This window comes from Hetaerina americana, unplaced genomic scaffold, assembly GCF_022747635.1.
Source record: "Hetaerina americana unplaced genomic scaffold, ioHetAmer1.1.p SCAF_7, whole genome shotgun sequence".
NCBI lineage: Eukaryota > Metazoa > Arthropoda > Insecta > Odonata > Calopterygidae > Hetaerina > Hetaerina americana.
In genome coordinates this window covers 20,710,186-20,732,171 of record NW_027287316.1, presented here as the reverse complement: position 1 = coordinate 20,732,171, position 21,986 = coordinate 20,710,186, and the positions used below count along the sequence as shown (strand labels likewise).

The 21,986-nt window shown below is 39.3% G+C and overlaps 1 protein-coding gene across 1 annotated transcript in view; it reads left to right on the top strand.

The window, feature by feature from the left end:
- Positions 1-20,398, top strand: part of LOC139696563 (tektin-B1) — an 88,918-nt gene extending 68,520 nt beyond the window's left edge. Inside the window, exon 7 of the mRNA XM_071595367.1 lies at positions 20,203-20,398. Coding sequence (XP_071451468.1) covers positions 20,203-20,398 — 196 coding nt within the window. The remainder of the gene's footprint in view (positions 1-20,202) is intronic.
- The last annotated feature ends 1,588 nt before the right edge of the window (positions 20,399-21,986 follow it).

The window sequence follows — 21,986 nt, the reverse complement described above, 5'->3', positions numbered from 1 at the left end:
TTGAACTAACACTTTCTTCAAAAAAATTCTTCTATTTCAACAGTAGTTATTTCCTTCTGTGATTCCTCCCACCAAAGTTTTTGGGAGCCTGTTTTTCCTCAGAATGTGCACAAATAGTTTATTTTTCTTGCTCAGTCTTTTACAGATCTCTTCCACTCTTTGCCCAATCTTCAATGGATCCTTCAGTAAAAGTAAAAACACAATCCAATGTAAATAGATGCCCAATATGTATTGGTGTTACTTTAAGAAATTAGAGTTGACATATTATTGTGATTTTCTTCATACCCTCAATTACTCTTTGAACATATTTATTAGTGGGATGAAGTTTTCCTCTACAAATATTGTCACAATTACGATAATTTGTGCCCCTCAGCATGTAATCAATGTTAAGTCCCACAAAAATAATACGTTAATGTAAAAAAATAAATGCTGCATTATCTATCACCAAGTTGGTATATTCCAACATGAGAAACTTTAGAGTATGATGACCTAAATTTAATTATCATGTAGCTAATCCTTTAACGGGTCCATTCCACTCAATTTGTCCTCTTTACAGGCCCCTCAGCCATTACCATGACTTTCTTGGGTTGTTGACTGCTCTGGATATCAATATAATTAGGTTTATATATTTTATTGCTCTGTTCCACATGCCCATCACGCAACAAGATAACAGAAACTTGCATGACCCTAGTTGCATTATAATGAACCCTTTTGTGGTCATGTCCGAGAAGTACTTTTTCTCTTTAAAAAATACAATTTATTTTGCAAACCCTGTTTCCTCTTCATCGTCCGAGATTTTCACTACCATCGGATTCCTCCCAGCCCTATTTGAGTTGGCCAATAAAGAACACGTGTTTTCTTTACGAGCGACTAACGACAATCCTGCCAGTTTCGGGCCTTAAGAATCCCTCTTAGCTTAGTGATGTGAAATATAGGTTTTTCAGTCTGGAGGACTTCGATTCCGAAAGGTTTCACTACAAACAGTCAATTTTCCCGGCATCTTTTCCAATTAACGCGCAAATATCTCAAAATTCTGCGTAGGAAAGTAGTTAAGAGTAAGAAGAAGGCAGAAGGTGCTCGAAATCTCCACGACATCTATGAGGAAAACTGGCTCCATAAGACGCCAGCCAATGGGAAGCTGGGGCGTCCAAGTCTCCTCCCCTCTCGATGGCCACTGCTCCATGAAGAGTATAAAAGTCGTGTTGCAATCTTCGAGACCGTCCTCCTCTCCGCGCAAAACCTCAAGCATTAAACTTTCACAGCGGTTAGCACGCGGTGCTCATGTCTCTGCTTTCCCCGCAAAGGATAGCCATACCAAAAGGTTTTATGGTTCGACAACCTCAAATGGAGAACACGTTTGCTATCTTTGTGTGAGGGACTACAACGAAACAATATTCATTCTTTCTCTGACCATTTTTGGATAATTTCCTAGCGTAAGTCATCCGCAGAGGTCGAGGGACATATTGATCAGCAGCGGGATGTTGAACACTGTAATACAGGGGAGAATGTTAGGCAAACGAGGAAAGGGAAGGTACAGGATAGGGATGTTGGACGGGATGAAGCGAGGAAGGAAGTACTCAGAGCTGAAGCGGGACCTGATGTAGAACAGGTTGCTGGATTTTGTGTTTTGTTAGGAGCCACAAAATATTTTTTTGGTTGTTGTGTCCATCCAAAAATCTACTTTAACCGGTAGTTCACCTTGTAATAATAATTATTATACATATAATTATTATATCTAATGACCATAAACACAGTAATCAACCCGAAGGTCGGTTAATAGGTGACGGTAGAGGTCACCCAGTACTAAGCCCTATACGGCGTGTGAAATTCACACATCAGAGTAAGGGGGCAAGTTCCTTTCCCTGTGCCAGTTATGGTTTCCCAGGAAGATCTGGTACCCGAAAAATCATATAGCACGCAGGTGTCCAGGGTGCCTTGCCCGGGAGTCGGACCCGGGCCTCTTCGGTCAGCAGTCCAACGCTCTTCCCCTTGGACTACCGCGACCCAAATATACAAATATATATGTAACCATAAACACAGTAATCAACCCGAAGGTCGGTTTAGTAGGTGATGGTAGAGATCACCCAGTACTATGCCCTATACGGTGTGTGAAAATTCACACATCAGGGTAGGGGGGCCAGTTCCTTTCCCTGTGCCGGTTATGGTTTCCCAGGAAGACCTGGTACCCGAAAAATCACTTTAGCTTGGGTGGAGCTGCAGGTGCCCAGAGTGCCTTGCCCGGGAATCGAACCCGGGAATATATTTATATATACCGAACGCTGCGATAGATATGCATGAATTAATTAGAACAATTCCGTATCTCTAAGGACACGGCCTAAGTGCAGGCTAAAAATCACGTGTTTTCCAGTATCCAAAAACAACTTAAAAATGTCCTTCTCTTGACATTCCCCATTATAAGTCTCTCGGATTTTATTCTTTCCTTCTATAACGTTATCCAAGTATTCGATTGCTCTTAATGATGCGATCTGTCCATCTTTCTCTTCGCGGTTCTTTTTGTTTGCCGTCTCGATCTCTACTTTTCTCGAAGCATCCTCATTTTCCACGCCCGTTTTCTGTTTGTGTAACAGTAGCATTTATCAGCGTCTTTGAAAAATTGTCTGTTTTCTTAGTTCTTATTCAGTAGCTGATTCTGGAATTCATGTAATTCAAGCAATGCGTTCAACGATATTCTTAGACACAGTCTTTCTTAGAAGGAAGTTAAAATTCCAAAAGAAAGAGGAGGATATAATATTTTACAGAGCAAAAATTTTATGTAATGTAAACAGTGATGCTTCCAGTGAAGTCGGGACTGTAAAGTATGTAAGTGAAATTATTTCGTTAGATCCGTTGGCGTCTTGACTAATGTACAATATGTTCATGTAGAACTGAATTTAATTAATAAAAAAATTTTTTTTCGCATGCCAATCGCTTCATTTAAAAGCGTGAATCTACTTTCAGAGTGAAGAGAGGTTTGAATTATAATATCTGAAGCGATATAAAACATCTTTTCCGATGATACCTCTTCAGCGGCTCCCGGTTATTGGAGCGTAATTTAAAGTTTCCATCGAATAAACGTGAAGTTTGTGTAAAAATTGTATTTTTAAGTAGATCACGGGCTTCAAATACAGTGAGATTCTTAGGAATTCGTGAGCAATGAGGGATTCAAAGCTTATGTCGATGAACAACAGGTAACTGCGCAGTCTTCATCGAGCCAAGAAAGCCACCTTCTGAAAAATTCAACAAAATGGCGATAAATTATGAAAGGGCTAAAAGAAATTTATGAACTCGTACCATTTTTTCACCTTGAATATATTAGTTCCTCGTTTTCATTTGAACGGTAATAAATACCATTATAATACAGAGAACTCTAAGGAAATGCTTGGCCTATTTTTTATTACGGACGTCAGAAATGCTTGTAACTTCCTGAGGATTTCGGATTATTTAAAAGCACCAACGCAATCAGCCCCTCGAAGAGAAGAGTATGCATTTTCATACTCTTCAATTAAGTAAATAGGTGCCTATCAAAATACCTTCATTTTTAACCTGAAATTTTACATTTCGACTGGGTTATCCGGGCAAAAATTTCAACCTTCATCGCCTGACCCCCTATGTCACGGCTAATTGAATTCAGCCTTGCGACCTCTACTGGATCATTGTACCTGCCCGCCGCATTTACAACAAGATGGTGTCTCCGCCTCCATTATGATTGGCGGATTTCTGCATTCGCTTGGAGCCCCTGGAGCGATTGAGGAAGTTTCCCATTCATTTGATCTTCGTCGGGAGGGGGAGTCAGAGCGGGAGACAGTTGAGGGAAAAGATGCTCTTCGAGGTCAGACTGGTTCCTTCGGATCCCGCTTCACGGCGTTGGCGTCCCAGGAGCCACTGGACCGGCGGCTCTCTGTGCCACTGGCACTCGCGATATTCTATTCCCTCCCTACCTCTCCCTCCCCTTATACCGGAATTGAAAAATTATCATTATAGGGTAAATTCGCAACTAAGTTGATATCCGCACAAACAGGAAAATACTGGTGTGAGATTCAATGTTGAAGAATAGAGAAAATACAGCCCTTATTTCACCCCTCTCGAAGATTAAGTCGGTAGCCATTCTCTTCGATTGCACTCGTAAATTCCTCGGAAATTTGCACGATCATCTTAATTGTAAATTTTACAGGTATCTTTAGGCTATACTTTTTCTTTGCTCGGAGAGATGTCCTGTAATTCCATTGGCTCAGCGCTTTCTTTTGTGAAATGATTTTTGAAAAATGTGTTATTTGAGTTCACAGTCACCCTTTAAGGTCTATTATTGCGATAAGCGTATTATAAAATATTGAATTCGTTTTATAATATTATTTTTTATTAGGTAATTTACCGGTTAAGGTAGGTGTTTGGTTTCGAGAAAAGTAGAGATCGAGACGGCAAACAAAAAGAATCGCGGAGAGAAAGATGGACAGATCACATCATTAGGAGCAATCGGATACTTGGATAGCGTTATAGAAGGAAGGAAAAAAATCCTCTTTGCCAAGCGCCATTCTTCTCCTTACGTCCCTACTACTTCGCCTGTGTTTGTCCACAACGCTTCCGATGTACGTAAACTGTTCTACCTGCTCTAGTTTTAGCCCTCCTATTTTAATGTTAAGCTTGGCCTTTTTCTTCCTAGAAAATCGCATAACCTTTATTTTATTAATATTGATTCTCATCCCATACCTGTCGCACTGAACCTCCAATTCACTCAGCAATGCTTGCAGCCCCTTGGCTGACTAACAAACTAAAGCTTGTTCATCAGCAAACCTAACTGATTTTACGAATTCCCCTCCCACTTTCATTCCTACCTCGAGTTCTTCCCATGCCTCTTTAATCATTTCCTCTGCATACAGGCTGAACAGCAACGGTGATAATGGGCAACCCTGCCTTACAACTCTTCCTAACACTGCCCATCCAGACTCTCCATTTCCCACTCGCACCTGAGCAGTCTGAGACATGTACAGGTTGCGGATTAGCCTCCTTTCCCTCCAATCTATTCCTATTTTCTGCAATACACTCACCCAGTAGATTACGAAACAGCCCGTATAGCCTCTTCCTCCCAAATTTTCCTAAACATTTCAATAGTTCCGCGGGAATGTTATCCACCCCCACAGCCTTATTTAGTTTCATCTCCCTTAATGCCCTTTCTATCTCATTGTCTAGTATGCCTGGACCTAAGCTGTCTTCCTCTACGTCATTTTCTTTTTCAATGTCTAACTTTGTTGGTCTGAGTTCTTTACTATACAGTTCTTCTATATATTCCTTCCATCTCTCTTGGACCTTTCCTTCGTCAACTATTATCTTACCCGCCTTGTCTCTAACTGTTAGGATATATTTTCCTTTCTTACTTCCCGATAAGGATTTAACTTTGCTGTACAGCGCACGAATTTCACCCTTCCTCTGCAAACATTCCATATCCTCACACTGCGTTTCCCTTCATGCTTCTTTTGCTTTATTTGCTGCCCGCCTCAATTAATTATTTAAATCTTTGTACTTCATTTTGCCTAAATCTATGTTTACATTCTTCCATTTTCTCCCCTCATCTATCTTTGTAATCATCTCATCCGTGATCCATGGTTTCCTAGTCCTTTTCGCGGTAACGGTTCCTATAGTATCTTTTGCGGCTTCCGATATCCCTTTCTTAAAACATTCCCATTTTCCTTCGATAGAACTTAGCTCTTTACCATCGGCCATGATTTCCTCTATTGCATGCTGGTACTCTTTCCTTGCCAACCCATTTAATGCTTCTACATTCCATTTCTCAACCCGTCGCCGCTGCCTTATCTTTTTGGAACGGCCGCTACATTTCATAACAAGTAAATTGTGGTGAGAGTCCGCATCCGCTCCCAGGAAGCTGTTCGAATTGATCACACTGTTCCTAAACCTGTGTCTAACCAGAATATAATCTAATTGATACCTTTCTGAGTCACCTTTCATTTTCCATGTTTATGTAATATATATTATATATATAATACAAAAATATTTATTTTGTAGTTGTGTTCATCCAAAACCTACCTTAACCGATAGGTTACCTTTTTATTATATTATATATAACATCATTATATATATAAATTATTATCATATACAGTAGTCAAGTAGGAATAAAAGAAGTCCAATGACACTTCCCCGGGGAACACCTGATGTAACATCTACTTCTACTGCATTTGACCTAACTTCATCTATCACTACTCACCCGACCATTCGAAAAGTCTTTAATTTTACCCCGGATATTTTGATCTATGCCAAATGCTTCTAGCTTTGCGAGTAGTTTACTACGAGGTACTTTGCCGAAGGCTTTCTTAAATTCTAGAAAAATCGCGTCTACTGGAATATTTCTCTCTCACGAAGTAGGAATATCATTAAATAAAAGCGCAAGTTGTGTCTCGCAGATCTACCCTTTCGCAAAACCGTGATAATTTTTCATTAATAACTTCTTATTATCGAGGTATCTCACAATCGAACTAGCCACTATATGTTCCATAAGCTTGCACGAAATGGATGTGAGGGAAATAGGTCTGTAAATGCTCGGTACCTCCTTGTCTCCCTTTTTGAATGTCGGTGTTACGTTAGCCGTCTTCAACTCTCTGGGAACCTATTGATCTACCAGCGACTTCTTAAATATAATCTATAGTTAGGCGCAATTAATGAAGCTAGACCCTTAAATATACGAGCGGGTTTTGGAGAAGCTATCGGGGGCATTCGGTGAGATATTGGTGAAGACGTTTTGAAAGAAGGAATTCAGTTAGTTAGCCTTTTCCAAACTGCTGGTCAACCCTAAGGCTGGTTTGTTTGGACAGGGTAGAGCTCATCTAGTACCAAGCCTGGGATTCACACATCAGGGTAGTCTCCCGTATTTTACCAGGAGAATCTAGTACCCGAAAAGTCACACAGCTTGGGTGAAGCTGAGGGTGCCCAGGGGCGTCAACCGGAATCAAACCCAGGCCCTCCGGCAAGTAGCCAAGGGATCTACCCACGAGAATAACCCGTAATCCTTAAAGAAAAACCATCCCGGAAAATGGTACGTAATGGCATCAGCGATGACATTGACCAACATAACACGTCTGTTAATCGGGAACTGTAACGACCGTACGGAGATACATAATGAGGACAGGTTTTCGCCTCGGGCGAGGAGGTTGAATGGCATACTGGAATGTATATTTCAATATCCCTAGCCTCATGATCGTGGCCAAGGCCTATTTTCGCTTATTATCTTATTATACGAGTTACATAACAGCCGTGCACTCAATGAAAAAACACGTTACATGTGTTGCTACGGGATTAACGTGACATGAGCTGAGGGCAATTTGTATGTTCGAACTATGGAGTAAGGGAAAATTACACGGTGCTGTGTAGAATGCCGAGGGCCAAAGGCAAGGGCGTCCTCTCAATGCGTCAAAACAAACATTGAGGGATTCGGATTCGAATCCCGGTTTAGGCGAATGATTTTTACACTCTGATATTGTTGCAACGTAATGCATTTAGCGGATGACTCCGTCAAAAGTTATCGTCGCGGCATCTCCCGCAGTTTCTTGGAATTTGTCAAAGGTAAGACACCCTTAGCGCTTAATGTTGTCTTTAACCTCGGGAACTGTGACGCATCGTGTACGACTACGAATGGCTGTGATATTGTATGTACGGTATTTCGTCACGACTTCATTTAGAGTGCCCGAAATTTCGAGGTTGAACAGGACGCCTCGATAGCTTAACTGGCTATAGCACTCGTGCCGGATATTGAGGAATCCGGGTTCGAATCCCGGTCAAGGTGAACGATTTTTACACTCCGAAATTATTGCGTTGCTCTCAACGTATTTAATACCCGAGCGTTTCCACGTTTTCCATGCATTTTCCTCTCACGCGGATGGGTCATTAGCCGTATAGAGCGTCCACCGAGTTGATTGCGGTGGATTGACATCTTGATGTGCATAGATGGAGTCCACAAAATGCCGTGGAGGTGACGAGATTTGGCGCGTGGCTTCTTCCAAGCAATAATAATAATGCTTTATTCATTTTGAAAAATGGTACCACCATATTAAATGTCGTGAATATAAATATTATTTAACATATAAACATAAGTTCTTAAATGTTATGAAGATTGCCACAAAAGAATTCATCCAATGAGTAAAGTAGTAGTAGTAGTAGTTTTGAGGGGAGGCGACCGACAGCTAAGGTCATTTGCGCCATAGGGGATGGATAGGAAAGGATGAAGGATGGAGAGAAACCCGGCGTCGGCATTAGCCTACTCTTTACGAAAGGCGCCAAGGGGTCCACAGTTTAACGTCCCATCCGACGGACGGCGTACTCACTCAAAGTGCCCTCCACAAAGCACCTCAAGTAGGGATCAAGATACCTCTGAAAAATATTCAACACCGCCGGGATTTGAACCCGCGCCCTCAGGGTGGGAAGCCAGTACGTTAGCCCCCGATGAGTAAAGTGGGTGAGCAAGTAACCAGGTATATACCCTATTCTTGAAACTCTGGATACCGTCTGATTTCAACTGAGTGGGCAGATAGTTATACATTCGTATGTTCATATTATGAATATAGTGTTGTAAGTTGATGACAATCTACAATAAGTAGTATTTAGATTTGATTTAACTCTTGTGATGCAGTAATGGATGTTTAATTGGTAAGTTTCTAGATTAAATTTCACATGAATCAGAGCCTTAAAGATATATAAACTAAATACAGTCATTTTTCCATACCTAATAAAAAAGGGCTTGCAGGAATCACGTGGTGGTATATTAGCAAGAGAGCGAAGAGCTCTCTTTTGAAGTAGCAAAATTTGTTCAAAATGTGGGGAATGACCCCATAACTCAATACCATAATTCAAATGACAATGAAAGAAGGCATGGTAAAGTGTTAAACGATATTCATTTGAAATGAGAAAGTTAAGCTTTCTTAACATATAAACAGCTATACACAGTTTATTACAGGTCTGACTGATGTGAGTCTCCCAGTTAAGTTTTGTATCAATATAAATTCCTAGTATTATAATAGGCCGCCGATTGCCTGGAAAACATCCTTCGTGGGAGGAATGTGAAGGGTAGGGCGTAGAGCGGTACGGAAACTTAGTTCGCCGCTGGAGCGGTAAATAACACCTCAGCGGTTGAAGTGCTACGATAGGAAAGGGAGCGGGTAGTAGTCACATCATTAATATTCCGAGGAGCAGCAGCTGGTCAATTGTTATTTTTCTCTACTACTATTTGAAATGGGGGAAATAGCACTGGTCTATAAATAAAGAATAATGAAAGAAAGCCTTATCCATTACAACCTAGGTTTGTGGGACTAAATAAGATCGAAAACTATCCAGATTAGCGACAATCCGGACGCACCAAAAAGAACTGAAAAAATAACAATAATAAAAGATATTCTGTGACAACTAACTATTCATTCTCACAAAAACGTTTCGAGTTCAAAAACACAATAAACCCTTCAGTTTCACTTAAATGCACACGCTGGAAAAGTACTTTGTACCCAGTGTCGTATACTTGTTCGAATCTTTATTTAATCCGTCTGATCTTAAGAAATTACAGCATATTATATAATGTTTCTGAGAGCTCACAGTACTGCATTGTAGATGAGAATTCAAACTTGTTTTTACGATGAGCAATTTATTCACGATTCTTTTTCTTAAAAAATACTTCGTTAAAAAAATTGATCCAGATAAACTGGGAATCAGAGTCATCGAGTGTGGGATGAATGAAGCCGCCCTTTATATGGAGTTTGCTTTTCTGCTGCTCTGACAGATGGATGATCGGGGCAGCAGAGGCAAATAGATTTAGAGCCATTGGAAATATGGTGCTGCGGAAGATCGGTGAAAAAAAGGGGGTTGTAATTAATGTTGTGGCTCTAGAGTGACGAGTTGACGCGGCGATACGTCCGTGGAAAACGAAAACGAAGCTAATTGAATACATCCGCAGGCACGATGATATACTGAAACCTATAATTGACGGAAATATTAACAGGGAAAGAATCGTAGAGGAAGGCCAAGGATCAGTTGCGAGATATAGGTGGCGGAGGTCGTCATCAAGTAATTATGAGAAAAATCAAAGGTTGGCCGGTGACAGGATAGCTTGGCAAGTTTTTACAAACCAATCCTCGGATTCGCGCGTAAGGAGAAACCTTATATTAATATGCAGACGACACAGTGATTAATAGAGATATAAGGATCAGGAGATTGCAGCCTACTCTCTAGTAATTCAGACCAGATATCTATCCAAACTATTCTTTGTTACTTCCGTTAGTGAGGCCCCTCCTAGAGTATGCTACGAGTGTATGGGATCCTCACAAAATAGGCTTAATTTTGGAACTAGATTGAATGCAACGTAGAACTAGGTTTGTGAAAAATTGTTATGAACAAGGTTACAAGCAGTGACACGACGTTTGGAAGAATTCGTAAGGGGACCACTAGTTGACCGTCGGCTTAAATCCAGGTTAAATTTACTTGGTAAATTTGAGGCAGGTTATTATCTGAGGATGTTAAAGACATACTATATTTATACCCCAACTTACTGTGGTAAATGAGATCGCGTACGCAAAATCGGGGAGAGATAGTGGAGCGGATGGATTTGAAATGTTGTTTTTTCCTCGTACTATTAGAGATTAAAATAGACATGACAGCAATCGCGTAGGAGATGATTGTGCAGGAGAATTGGTAGTAAATATACGTGGGTTTTCCAGAAAGTAACCTCCAAAATGAAAAATACAAATGGAAACCCCGCCAAATGTAAAATCTGTTAGGTGAGAAGGTTTTTCCTGAAAATAAACTGTAAAGCTGCTGACATTCATCGGGAAAATTGTGCTGTGCGCCGACTAAGTGATCATAAGTGACAGTGTTGTGCGTCAGTGGTGTCGTTTGTTTACGAGTGAACGGACAAATGTCCATTTCGTCCAAGAACTGGCCATCTGACTGCGGCGAACAATGAACTGCTCCAGAAAATTGACGAAAAAGTTCATCAAAACTGGCAGTTTACGATGTCTGAGTTCTTTATAAAGTTTTCCACAGAGTTATTACAATTAATATCTGTTGTCCTTTTTTTATACTGTTTGCCGGGAATGGAATTTGACGAAAGCACGGAGCAACGAATCAACATCAAGTTTTCTGTGAAGTGCGGTAAAAGTTAACAAGAAATAACTGAAATATTGACAGCTGCTTACGGTGATAATGCTCTGAAGAAAACATCCGTTTTCAAATGGATTAAGCGTTTTAAAGATGGCCGACAAGACGCCACGGATGATGCAGGGCCGGGACGACCTTCAACCACCTGTGTTGACGACAACATTGATCGTGTGCGGCCCCTTGTCCTTACCGATCGTCAAAAAACTGTCCGAATGGTAGCTGATGAACTGAATTAAGGAAAATCAACAGTACACACTATTTTAACCGAACATTTGGGTTTAAAAAAATGTCTGCAAAAATTGTGCTCACGCTGCTGACACCAGATCAAAAGTTGAAAAGTGTTGAATGTGTTACTGACTGGAAAAATGCACCTGAAAACGATGCTGGATTTCTCAATACGGTTTTCACTGGTGACGAATTGTGGTTTTACAAGTATGACATTGAACTAAAATCGCAAAGCGAGGGCAGGAAAGCAAAATATGAGCCTCGAACCGCTAAATCAAGAAAAAGCCGATCGAAAATCAAAGTTATGCTCCTGGTTTTCTTTGATGTCGAAGGTGTTGTTTATCATGAATTTCTTCCTGAAGAACAAACAGTGAATGCTGAGTTCTACCTTACAGTTCTCAAGCGTTTGAGAGATTGCATGCGTTGTGTGCGAGCAAATTTGACTCAAGGCGATAGATGGATCCTTCACCGTGACAATGCACCTGCACATTCAGCATTGAATTGAAAAATTCTATCACCATCCTTGATCATCCTCCTTATTCGGCAGATCTACGACTTTTTCCTCTTCCCAAAATGCAAAAATATGATGAGGGGGCATCACTGGGAAGATGTGGACGTAATAAAGCAAGAAACGACGAGAAAAATAAAAAAGCCTAACTACCGAGGGCTTCCAAGGGTGCTTTGAACAGTGGAAAAGAAGATTGAATAAGTGCATAGTAACGAATGGAGAGTACTTTGAAGGGGACAAAATAGATGTAGACTAAATTTTGCAAAATAAAGTTTTTCTGGCCTCAGGTCGTGCATTTATTGGACAGACCTCGTGTAATAAAATTTTGGATTTATCTTGCTGCTACAGTTAACATGAGGTGCAATGACCGACGCACCTCGCCCTCAGAAAGAGAAAAGGAGGCCATTTGTGGAGGAATATTATGTCTCTATACACCAATGGTTGGAAATTTTTTGCATTCAGTCTGGGCTGAAGAAATCCGGTTTTTACGAATGGCCTTTCCGTCATTACAAGAAAGCACTTAACTTGCATATGGTTTTCTCCAGTTTACCACTATTTAACCAATTATTTTGCAGTCCTTGATGTCTCTGTCCGAATCGTTCCAAATATGCCTAACCACGTACTGGAGAAAGTCACGGAAATCTGAAACTAAGAATGTCTAGGAGAAGTACCACATAGTTTTTTTGTTTTTACCACCACCGATTAATTTGAAATTTTTTCATTAATATTCAAAATAAAATAACGTGTCGCTATGCAATGGCATTGACTTCGAAAACCGTGGAAATTCATTCAAAAATGAAATTGGGCAGTTGCAGAGGAAATTTCATTGACTTTCATTATATGTAGATTGCATCAGTCATTATCATTCATCATATTTAAAGTTACCATATTCCCAAGCCTTTTTTTCTCATTTAAAAATGATGAATTTTACTTTATATTTCTCGTTTTATAAATAACGCTCAAGAATTTTGGTAAATATTTTGTTGATATTTATTTTAAAGTTACAGAATATTTGCCTCGTTTGCTGGAATGTTTTAATTTATCATTACTCAACGCTTCAACATGAAATTATTTTAAAATTTTCCCATTTTCTCGCCATTATTTTTTTAATCCTGAGATCATTCCGCACTGCTCACCTACTCATAATTACTCGTACATTCAATCACACGTCTGTGTGAAATGTATGATGGGAGAGAGTTCTCTTCGGCGTGGAAGAAGGTGAGAGGCTCACCTTCTTCCACGCCTCCTACAATCTGTGATTTTTCCTTCAAGCATTTATTTCTTGCCACGTTAATTGCTTGAATTAATTCGCAGTGAGCTCTATGCTTGTTCCTATCTGATGACAGGGTGCAGATTTCGCATTTGCCAGGAGAGGTCACCGACTGCTGAGGTCGCCACGTGCTCGTTTTCAACGGAATTTCGCTTGTGGAAGTGAAAGTTATGAGATTCTTATGGAATCGGTCGGATAACTTAAACACCAACCATTTAGCCTATGGATTAGAGCGTTTGATCACAATTGAAAGGTTCCGAATTGAAATTGGTTACTGCCTCTAAATTATCTTACTCAAATAAATAACATAAAAATGCTTCGCGGGATAATATCATGGCAGAGTGATTTTTTTAATACCACAGGAAGTAGAGGTAAATTATCTGCCTTCCTTACCATGACTACATGCACGTATGTCAATTTCTGGGGTGGGTCACTCCCTCTGATGTACGTAAAGTGGACATGCATTTATTAAAAGGTAAAAATAACGAAAGAATGGTGTAGTTCACGATTACGGACATTTATTTGGCGAAAAATGAGCACCGAAGTAAACATATCAGTAGAAGAATCACATTGGCAGAAGAAACGTTTACGAGTGCGTAGAAAGATTACTTCCCTGTGAGCTACGAGAAGGATTATCAAGTTTGGAAGACTTTTTAATTGTGGGTTTGTGCAAGAGAGGAGAGACTATAATTTTGGCAAAGAAATAAGAAAATGAAGAAGTTGAGAAAAATGAAGAGAAAAATTGTTTGAAGAAATTTGAAGTAGGTGAATAAACTACGTGGAATAGATGTTGAGGGTTAGCGGAATGGAGAAGGGTGTGCTTGAGAGTACACTGCAAGGATGCATGGGAAAGAAGACAAATGGTGATTTATTTTATTTTATTTATTTATTTATGTACCCTGCAAGCCACCGTCAGGGTATGTAGCAGGAGGTGAATACACACCAGACTAATTTTTATCCGAAAATGATCCTACCGCGGTTGGAAAATGTTATTCTGATCCCTTATCGTTCGCGTTAAAAATGACATTTTAAATATATCTGTTTTACACTTAATCTCTCTAATTTTATTAGTATGATCTCTCCTACCGTAGTACAATGGGGGCCATTATACAATTTCAACATCACTGCTAAAGAGACTAATTTAACCTTCTCTTATTTTGAGTGATTTCCAGCCTAGTTGCTCTGATATTTTGGATACGCTACTAACTTTATCATAGCAACGTTTTACAAATCTAGCTCCTCTTCGCTGCACGCGATCCGATTTGGCAATCAATCCAACTTCGTGAGGATCCCATATACTAGCAGCATATTCTAAAGTGGCCTAACCAGTGACAGATAACATTTCTCTTGGACTTTTTCATCACATTTACCTAGAACTCTTCTATGAAATCCCAATTTTTGTTTTTCCACATATTCCCCGTATGTTTTTCACTCAGGAGATATCATAATTAAGGATCGAGATGATGCGGTGCCTATCGTACTGGCTTCCCACCCAGAGGGCCCGGGTTATTATCCCGGTGGCGTCGATTATTTTTCAGTGGTATTTCAATCCCTACTTAAGGTGCTTTGTAGAGGGTACTTTAAGTGAGTACGCCATCCGTCGAATGGGACGTTAAGCGGACCCCTTGGCGCCTTTCGTAAAGAGCAGGCTAATGCCGACACCGGGTTTCTCTCCATCATTATTCTTTCCTGTCCATCCCTAATGGCGCAAATGACCTTAGCCCTCGATCGCCTCCCCTAAATACTACTAGCGAGTGAGGGTATAACGCCTAGGTATTTAATTGGGTCTACACATTCCGTTTCGGGGTTCCTAATGCACTAGGCGTTCGGGAGTGAATTGCTCTTTATCCCAAAATTCATAACCACGCACCTTTTTAAGTTTCATGATGATTGCCCAGTGTCGCACCATCGTTGTATAGCATTAAGGTCATCTGATAAAGCTGCTCTGTCCTCAGGATCACGGATATCACGGTAAACCACTGCATCGTCGGCAAATAAACGTATCTTACTAATGACTACGGGGTCAATGTCGTTAACGTTAAGTAGGAATAAAAGAAGTACTATAACACTTCCCTGGGGAACACCTGGAGTAACTTGTATTGCATTTGAGCTTACTTCATTTATCACTGCTCTTTGTAACCGACCATTCCAAAAGTTTTTAATCCAACCCCAGACATTTTTATCTACGCCATAGTTATATGCTATAACAAGTTTGGCTGTGTTTTCTATTGTTTAAGAAATGCATGGCGGTACATTTTTCTTATTTAATTCCAGGCCCTATTCTTCACACCATTTTTTAATGTTTTTTAAGTCAATGCAACAATTTCAGTTAGTAGTGACTCACGATCTGCGTCATTCGCTATTTCCCTGAACTAGATTACAGTGTCGTCGGCAAAGAGTCTTATGCTGCTTTTTATTTTACAATCCTGAGCGCTAACCTCTATAGTGGCGGCTGAATCGGGTAGGAATTCTAAGATGGTTAGGGTGAACCACTGGGCAAAGGAAAGGTTGTGGGGATTCCCAGCCCCTAGACCCAGTATTCACACTGGCCGAGACCTTCCGGTCTGACCTTTTACACTCTGAAATTTTTGCAATGAAATGCACATTAGCGGATGACTTCGTTAAAAGTTACTGTTGCGGCATCTCCCGCAGTTTCTTTGGAAGGACCCGAAGAAGGCAAAAAGCTAAAACTTTCGCAAATGTGAGTGTCCTCTTACGAGTTATCTATTTTATTTTTGTGTTCTATTGGACCGTCCTAATGTTATATTGCTCTCGTGAGTGCTTCTATCTCATCGATATATTACATATATATATATTACATATATATATATTACATATATATATATTACATATATATATATATATATATATATATATAAATAGTAGATATAGTATATATAGTATATATGGTATACATAGTATATATAGTATATATATAGTATATATATTATGTATAAATATGTGTGTATTCGATTTATCAGGAAATTTTAATTAACGAAATTTAATTTTTACTAAAGGAGATTTACTTGAAGTTTTACCCTTCTCTATTCTTTTTGGTGGTAAATATATAGACATGAAAGTGAAAGAATAGAGTCACTTGTCAAGGAGGATTGGATGATGAGTACAATACCGAATTTGGCAACACTGCGCATTATACTACTCAGTTTTGTAATGTGTTTGTAGACACTGCCGAACAGAATATGAAATGAGCGCGATAGCAATTTGATTTGCAACTGATGCCTGAATGTTGCTAAATGCACATAATTGCCGCTATCTCTCCCTCCTACCTCGTTAAAAATCTCCAGAGGAAGACCTTGACCAAAGCTATAATATCAGAATCCGCCGTTTAGCTTGAGGAGGCGTCGCGCACTCGGTGGATCCGATCGACGGTCCTGGAGAGAAAATCAAACGAAGATAAAACCTCCGTCCAAGACATCTCGAAGCCTCTTTTAGGATGGAAAAAAATGTGGGAGACTTTTGAATGTGGCGTGTTTGGAGAAACAATGAAAAACGATAGAAACTTATCCATTTTATTCCGAGATTTATTTAACTTAATTTTTCACGAATGAACTAAATGCGAATATTCGACGATTCATAATGATACTTCTTTTTATGAATATTCTTTTATTTATAAAAAAATTGGATCTTTAATGATTCTTTAATTATTTCTATTGTTCCTAATGATCCTAGTAATGCCGGTATTTTCAATCAGTACTCTAATTTTAGTTTAAACTTATTTGATTTTTTGTACTATTTTATCAATAGCATAACTACTAATAACAACGCTACTATTAGGACTACTAATTATGATAAAATGCTGGAAATCTAGTAATACAACAAAAATATTTCTATATGTCCCCATTGTTTTCCATACGGAGCAGTGAATAATCATTTCTGGAATCGAAATCAAGCTCATAGGATTTGTAAATCTGTCGGCAATTCAATTTGAGTATACTCGTCAAATTCCATTTTTGCATCCCAGGTGAAAGATTTTAAAAACGAAATACTAAGTTTTAAGACTATAGCATTTGGACGGTTGAATACACCCAAAATAAGACAATTTGTCAGATACAAGATAGCCTGATTACGTCTCTTAATGTTTGTCATAACTGATAATTTACGTTAAACCTCGTAATATGGTAATAGGTTTGTTATCAATAAATTTGTCTGGTTTTAAAATAACTGGTTTATGCATTCGTATAATTTCAAACGAGTTTATTCTAAATTAGTTAGTTATCGAAATCCGATTGAGATCAAACTATGGACTTTGACGCGTATTATATTGCATCCGACGTGGGTTTTAGTATCCAGTAAAACTGTCAAAGAGGAGATCAAGGATGCATCTTGAAATTACAGTTCTTGCTTGTCTCACTCTTCTTTCGAACAAAAACTTAAAGAGGGTTCATAAATTAAGAGTTTGAAACATTTTAATGGTCATCATCGATTAAAACTGACTGATGTTATGTTGAATTTCGCGAAATCCAATTTTCCGCGATTTTTCAGTTTGTTTAGCCGTTTAGTCGCGAAGGGTCTGTCTAAAAGGAAGGCATTGAATTAGATGTGGGATTTGAAATTTGGGTTGAAGCGAGGTAAAATTTAGAATCGAGTGGATGGAAAAGTATTGATTCATACCCGAGGTCAAACAATCTACATATTAATTATACCCTGCAAGCCACGGGGAAGGTGTGTAGCAGGGGGCACGACACATGCACATGAAATCACGCGCTATGCATGAGAGACAACTACAGGAGAAATTTCGGAATACAATGAAATAGGAACCCTTTATCGGGTTAAAGAGGAAGGCACATGGTACCACCACCATTTCTTATCAAATCGGAAAAAATATCCTTCTGCAAGCCAAATTTAAGAAAACTACAAGTCACTTAATGAGTACTCGTGACCTTACCACATCTGGAGACTACCAATGGAATTCAATTTCTCCATACTCATTATATCTATCTTTAAGAGTAAGTATGGTTGAAAACATTTTAATTACGTTAGCAATGGTCATTCAAGTACCTTTTTATCGTCGGAAAATGGGAACCGAATGCTAGGGATCATGGGGAGTACATATCAGGACAATATGCGGATCGACTTTCAAGAAACTCAAATACTTCATTAAACGGGTGGTGGGGAAATGTAATGAGAAATTTAAGTAGAGGTGTTATTCTGCTCTAGTTAGACCTCATTTGGAATATGCCGCAAGTATTTGGGATCCTTGGGAGAAAATTTGGCAAAAAGAATTAGATAAATTCCACAGAAAATCCGCCATATTCGTTAAAAATTGTTATGATAAGAACACAAGTGTGACAGGTCTCTTAGGGGATTTAGGCTGGGAGCCACTTGAAGTAAGGAGAGAACAAGCGAGACTTAGACTTTTAGAAAGGTTCAGAACAAACGAATTTATCGATGACACTAAAGGAATTATAATTGCCCCACACTACTAAGATAGATCAGACCACAAAGATAAGATAAGGGAGATTGATTCAAGTACAGATAGATGCAAATACTCTTCTTTCCCCGAACAATCAGGAATCATAATTGTAAGAAGCCGAAGTAACTTTAAAAATATTAAAAAAATTTAATTTATAAGTCGGAACAAATTAAACATTGCAAATACATCAGGTATATTTGTAGGTGCATGCGTATGTTAGTTGGTAGTTTCTGTGTTTGCATACTACCTTGATCAAAAAGTTCCCGGAATAACCACCGTGTGGCGCTCCCATCGTTCCGATTTGAGTTCTGTTTTTTTTGTTAAATTGGTACATCTGTTGTTGATATTCCCTTTAAATCTTAGTGTCATAACTTGACATTTGCAAAAGTTACGTAGCCAAGAGTACATCTATCTCTGTGTGTGTTGGCGATTTTTTACAATTGCAGAAATGGATTTAAATTTGCAACAACGAACTTGTATTAAATTTTGCGTAAAAAACGGATCTAGTGGCGCACGGACGTTGGAAATGTTGGAAAAGTGTTTCGGCAACGATTCTCTAAAAAAAACGGTCGTTTACCAGTGGCACGAGCGGTTCAGAAGTGGTCGTGAGTCAATCGAAGATGATGAACGCAGTGGCAGACCATCGACATCGAAAGTCGGTGAAAAAATTGATAAAGTAAAAGAAATGTTGGTCAATAACCGCAAATTAACCATCAGAGAAATAGCGGAGGACTTGAACATTGCCTATGGATCCGCCCAAGACATTGTGGTTAATGATTTGGGTTTCCGTCGTGTAGCAGCAAAGTTGGTTCCAAAAGACCTCAATTTCATGCAAAAAAGAGACCGTGTTGACGTCGCAAAAGACATGATTTGCGAGGCTGAATCCGATCCCACATTCATCAAAAGGATCATTACTGGAGACGAGACGTGGGTTTATGAGTACGACACGCAATCCAGACATCAGGCAAGTGAATGGCGTTCACCAAATGAGCCGAGACCAAAAAAACCACGTCGTTTTCAGTCAAAAAAGAAGGCAATGCTGACGGTTTTCATGGATTACAACGGTGTAGTGCATCATGAATTTTTGCCAGAAGGCCAGACAGTAAACAAAGAGTATTATTTGGGCGTTATGAGACGTTTGCGTGAAGCAATTCGCCGAAAGAGACCAGAAATGTGGGCAGAAAACTCGTGGATTTTGCACCATGATAACGCACCGTCGCACAGTGCTATCATTATTCGTAATTTTTTGACGAAAAATGCAACAAATACCATCCAACAGCCACCGAATTCACCTGATTTGGCTCCCTGTGACTTCTTTCTGTTCAATCGAGTTAAAAAACCATTACGGGGAACGCGTTTTAGCAGCCGAGAGGAAGTAATGGAAAAATCGCAGGAAGCACTGATGGACATACCGAAAACCGAATATAAAAAATGTTTCGAGGATTGGATCAAGCGCTGGCATAAGTGTGTTGCAGTCGATGGGGATTACTTTGAAGGGGACAATATAGATTTAGATGAATAAACTTGTATTTTTAATTTTCTGAATAAATTCCAACATTAGTTTAGCAGAGATATTTTTCGAATCGCAATAAAACATCTAATTATTTGCACCATTTTTCCTGGCAGGGCGCTGTACAATGCGATGGAGGATCAGCTGATGAAGATAGACGATGACATCGCCGACAAGAATCACGCGCTTGAGACTGATCTGCGGGTGCTGGACACCAGGAAAATCCTGCTCTGCGAGAGCCTGTCAGATGACTCGGAAACCGGGAGGAACATGCAACTTTTCAACATCAACAAGGAACTACCACCGAAGTAATTCCAGCTTACAAATCCCCGGACATCCACGGACATACGGAACACTCGATTTTGGCCAATAATAACCGATGTAGATGCAAATCAATTAATGAAAATTCATCGACGTGATAGTTAAAATCAAATTAAATGTGTGTTTTTAGTGTTTATGGATGATGTGGTCTGTGTTTCTGTGCAAAACGTTCCCAAATGTTTGAATACTTCAAAATAATGCTTTTCTCACTGGTCGAGGCAGAACTTCCAACTATTTGGACTCCGTGGAACTTATAAAATCAATACGAGGTTCACTCATTGGTTGTAGCTGGATGTGTTTTGTTTTTCAAGTCGGGTTACTCGCGAGCGTATTTTTGTGTGTTATTTAAATAAGCAATTGTCATTCCGCGGAAATAATGTGTGCACGTGAAATTAAATAAAAGAAAATCTCAATATTTCTCCTGAAGGAAAAGTTTGTCGTGAAGTGTCCGCTTCTCAAAGAAGTCAATGTGTTTGTACATGTCATGTTAGTACGCACGCACGCACCGTTCCAGTTTGACCCTGCAGAGCATACTGAAGGCAAGGCTGTCCCAAATAACACTACATACATTGAAAAGTACGCAATGAAGAAAGCAACGTTTACGATTGTTATTAGAGATCTTGTACTTTGAGTTTACTTGAACACTTTTGGGAAACCCTGGTGATTTGACATCTGTATGACAACTGTTTATAACAATAACCAGCTCGTCAGTATGACTTGATTACTTTAGTACAAAATAAAATGTTATACACATCCCTTATCCCTAAAATGCATCAATTTCAGTGCGTAAAAGTCATTCGCCTTGACCGGCATTCGAAATTTAATTGTACAGATAACCTGATTATTGAAGTTTAAGAGAACATTTTGGTAGCTTAATTGCCTAAAGCACTCGGCCGAATATCGAGGGATCCGGGTTCGAATCCATCCCGTTTAAGGCAAATCATTATTACACTTTGAAATCGACGTATTTGTAAACGCGTCGTAAATCCATTAAATTTACTGTCAAGGCATCCCCCGCAATTCTTTGAATTCGTAGATTTGTATATGCTGTGACGGTTTAAGTTACGTGTAGTAGTAGCGAAGCGCTAAGATTTTCTAAAATTGCTCTAAATTTTCACTTTTATTCGTACATAAATTAGAAATGGTCATAGTGATCTAGTCTTCAAACTGATTTTGGAAGAATTTTAAGGTGAATTACCGCTTTGCATTTTATTGCCTACTTACATTATAAAAGATACCTCCTTAATTCGCAACTGAATCTCCTTTATTGAAATAGATGAAAAACTAATACTTATTTGCCATAGTGATAGAAATACCGCCAGTCAAAAATCAACCTTTTTATAGGAAAGCAGTTATATTAGCATTTTTCATGCCCACGAAACAAACAAAATGAGTAAATAACCAGAGATCCCCACTTATCTTTACTAGATCATCTAAAGAGGTTTTTTGATGCTTCCTCAATATAATTTTTAATAAGTGAAGTACCAATGCTATGCTATATCGCCAACGCTATTATACAAAGCCAGTGCATCGACTTGATGTGTTATGGCTTTTGGCAATAACGTGGCTTACGAGTTTA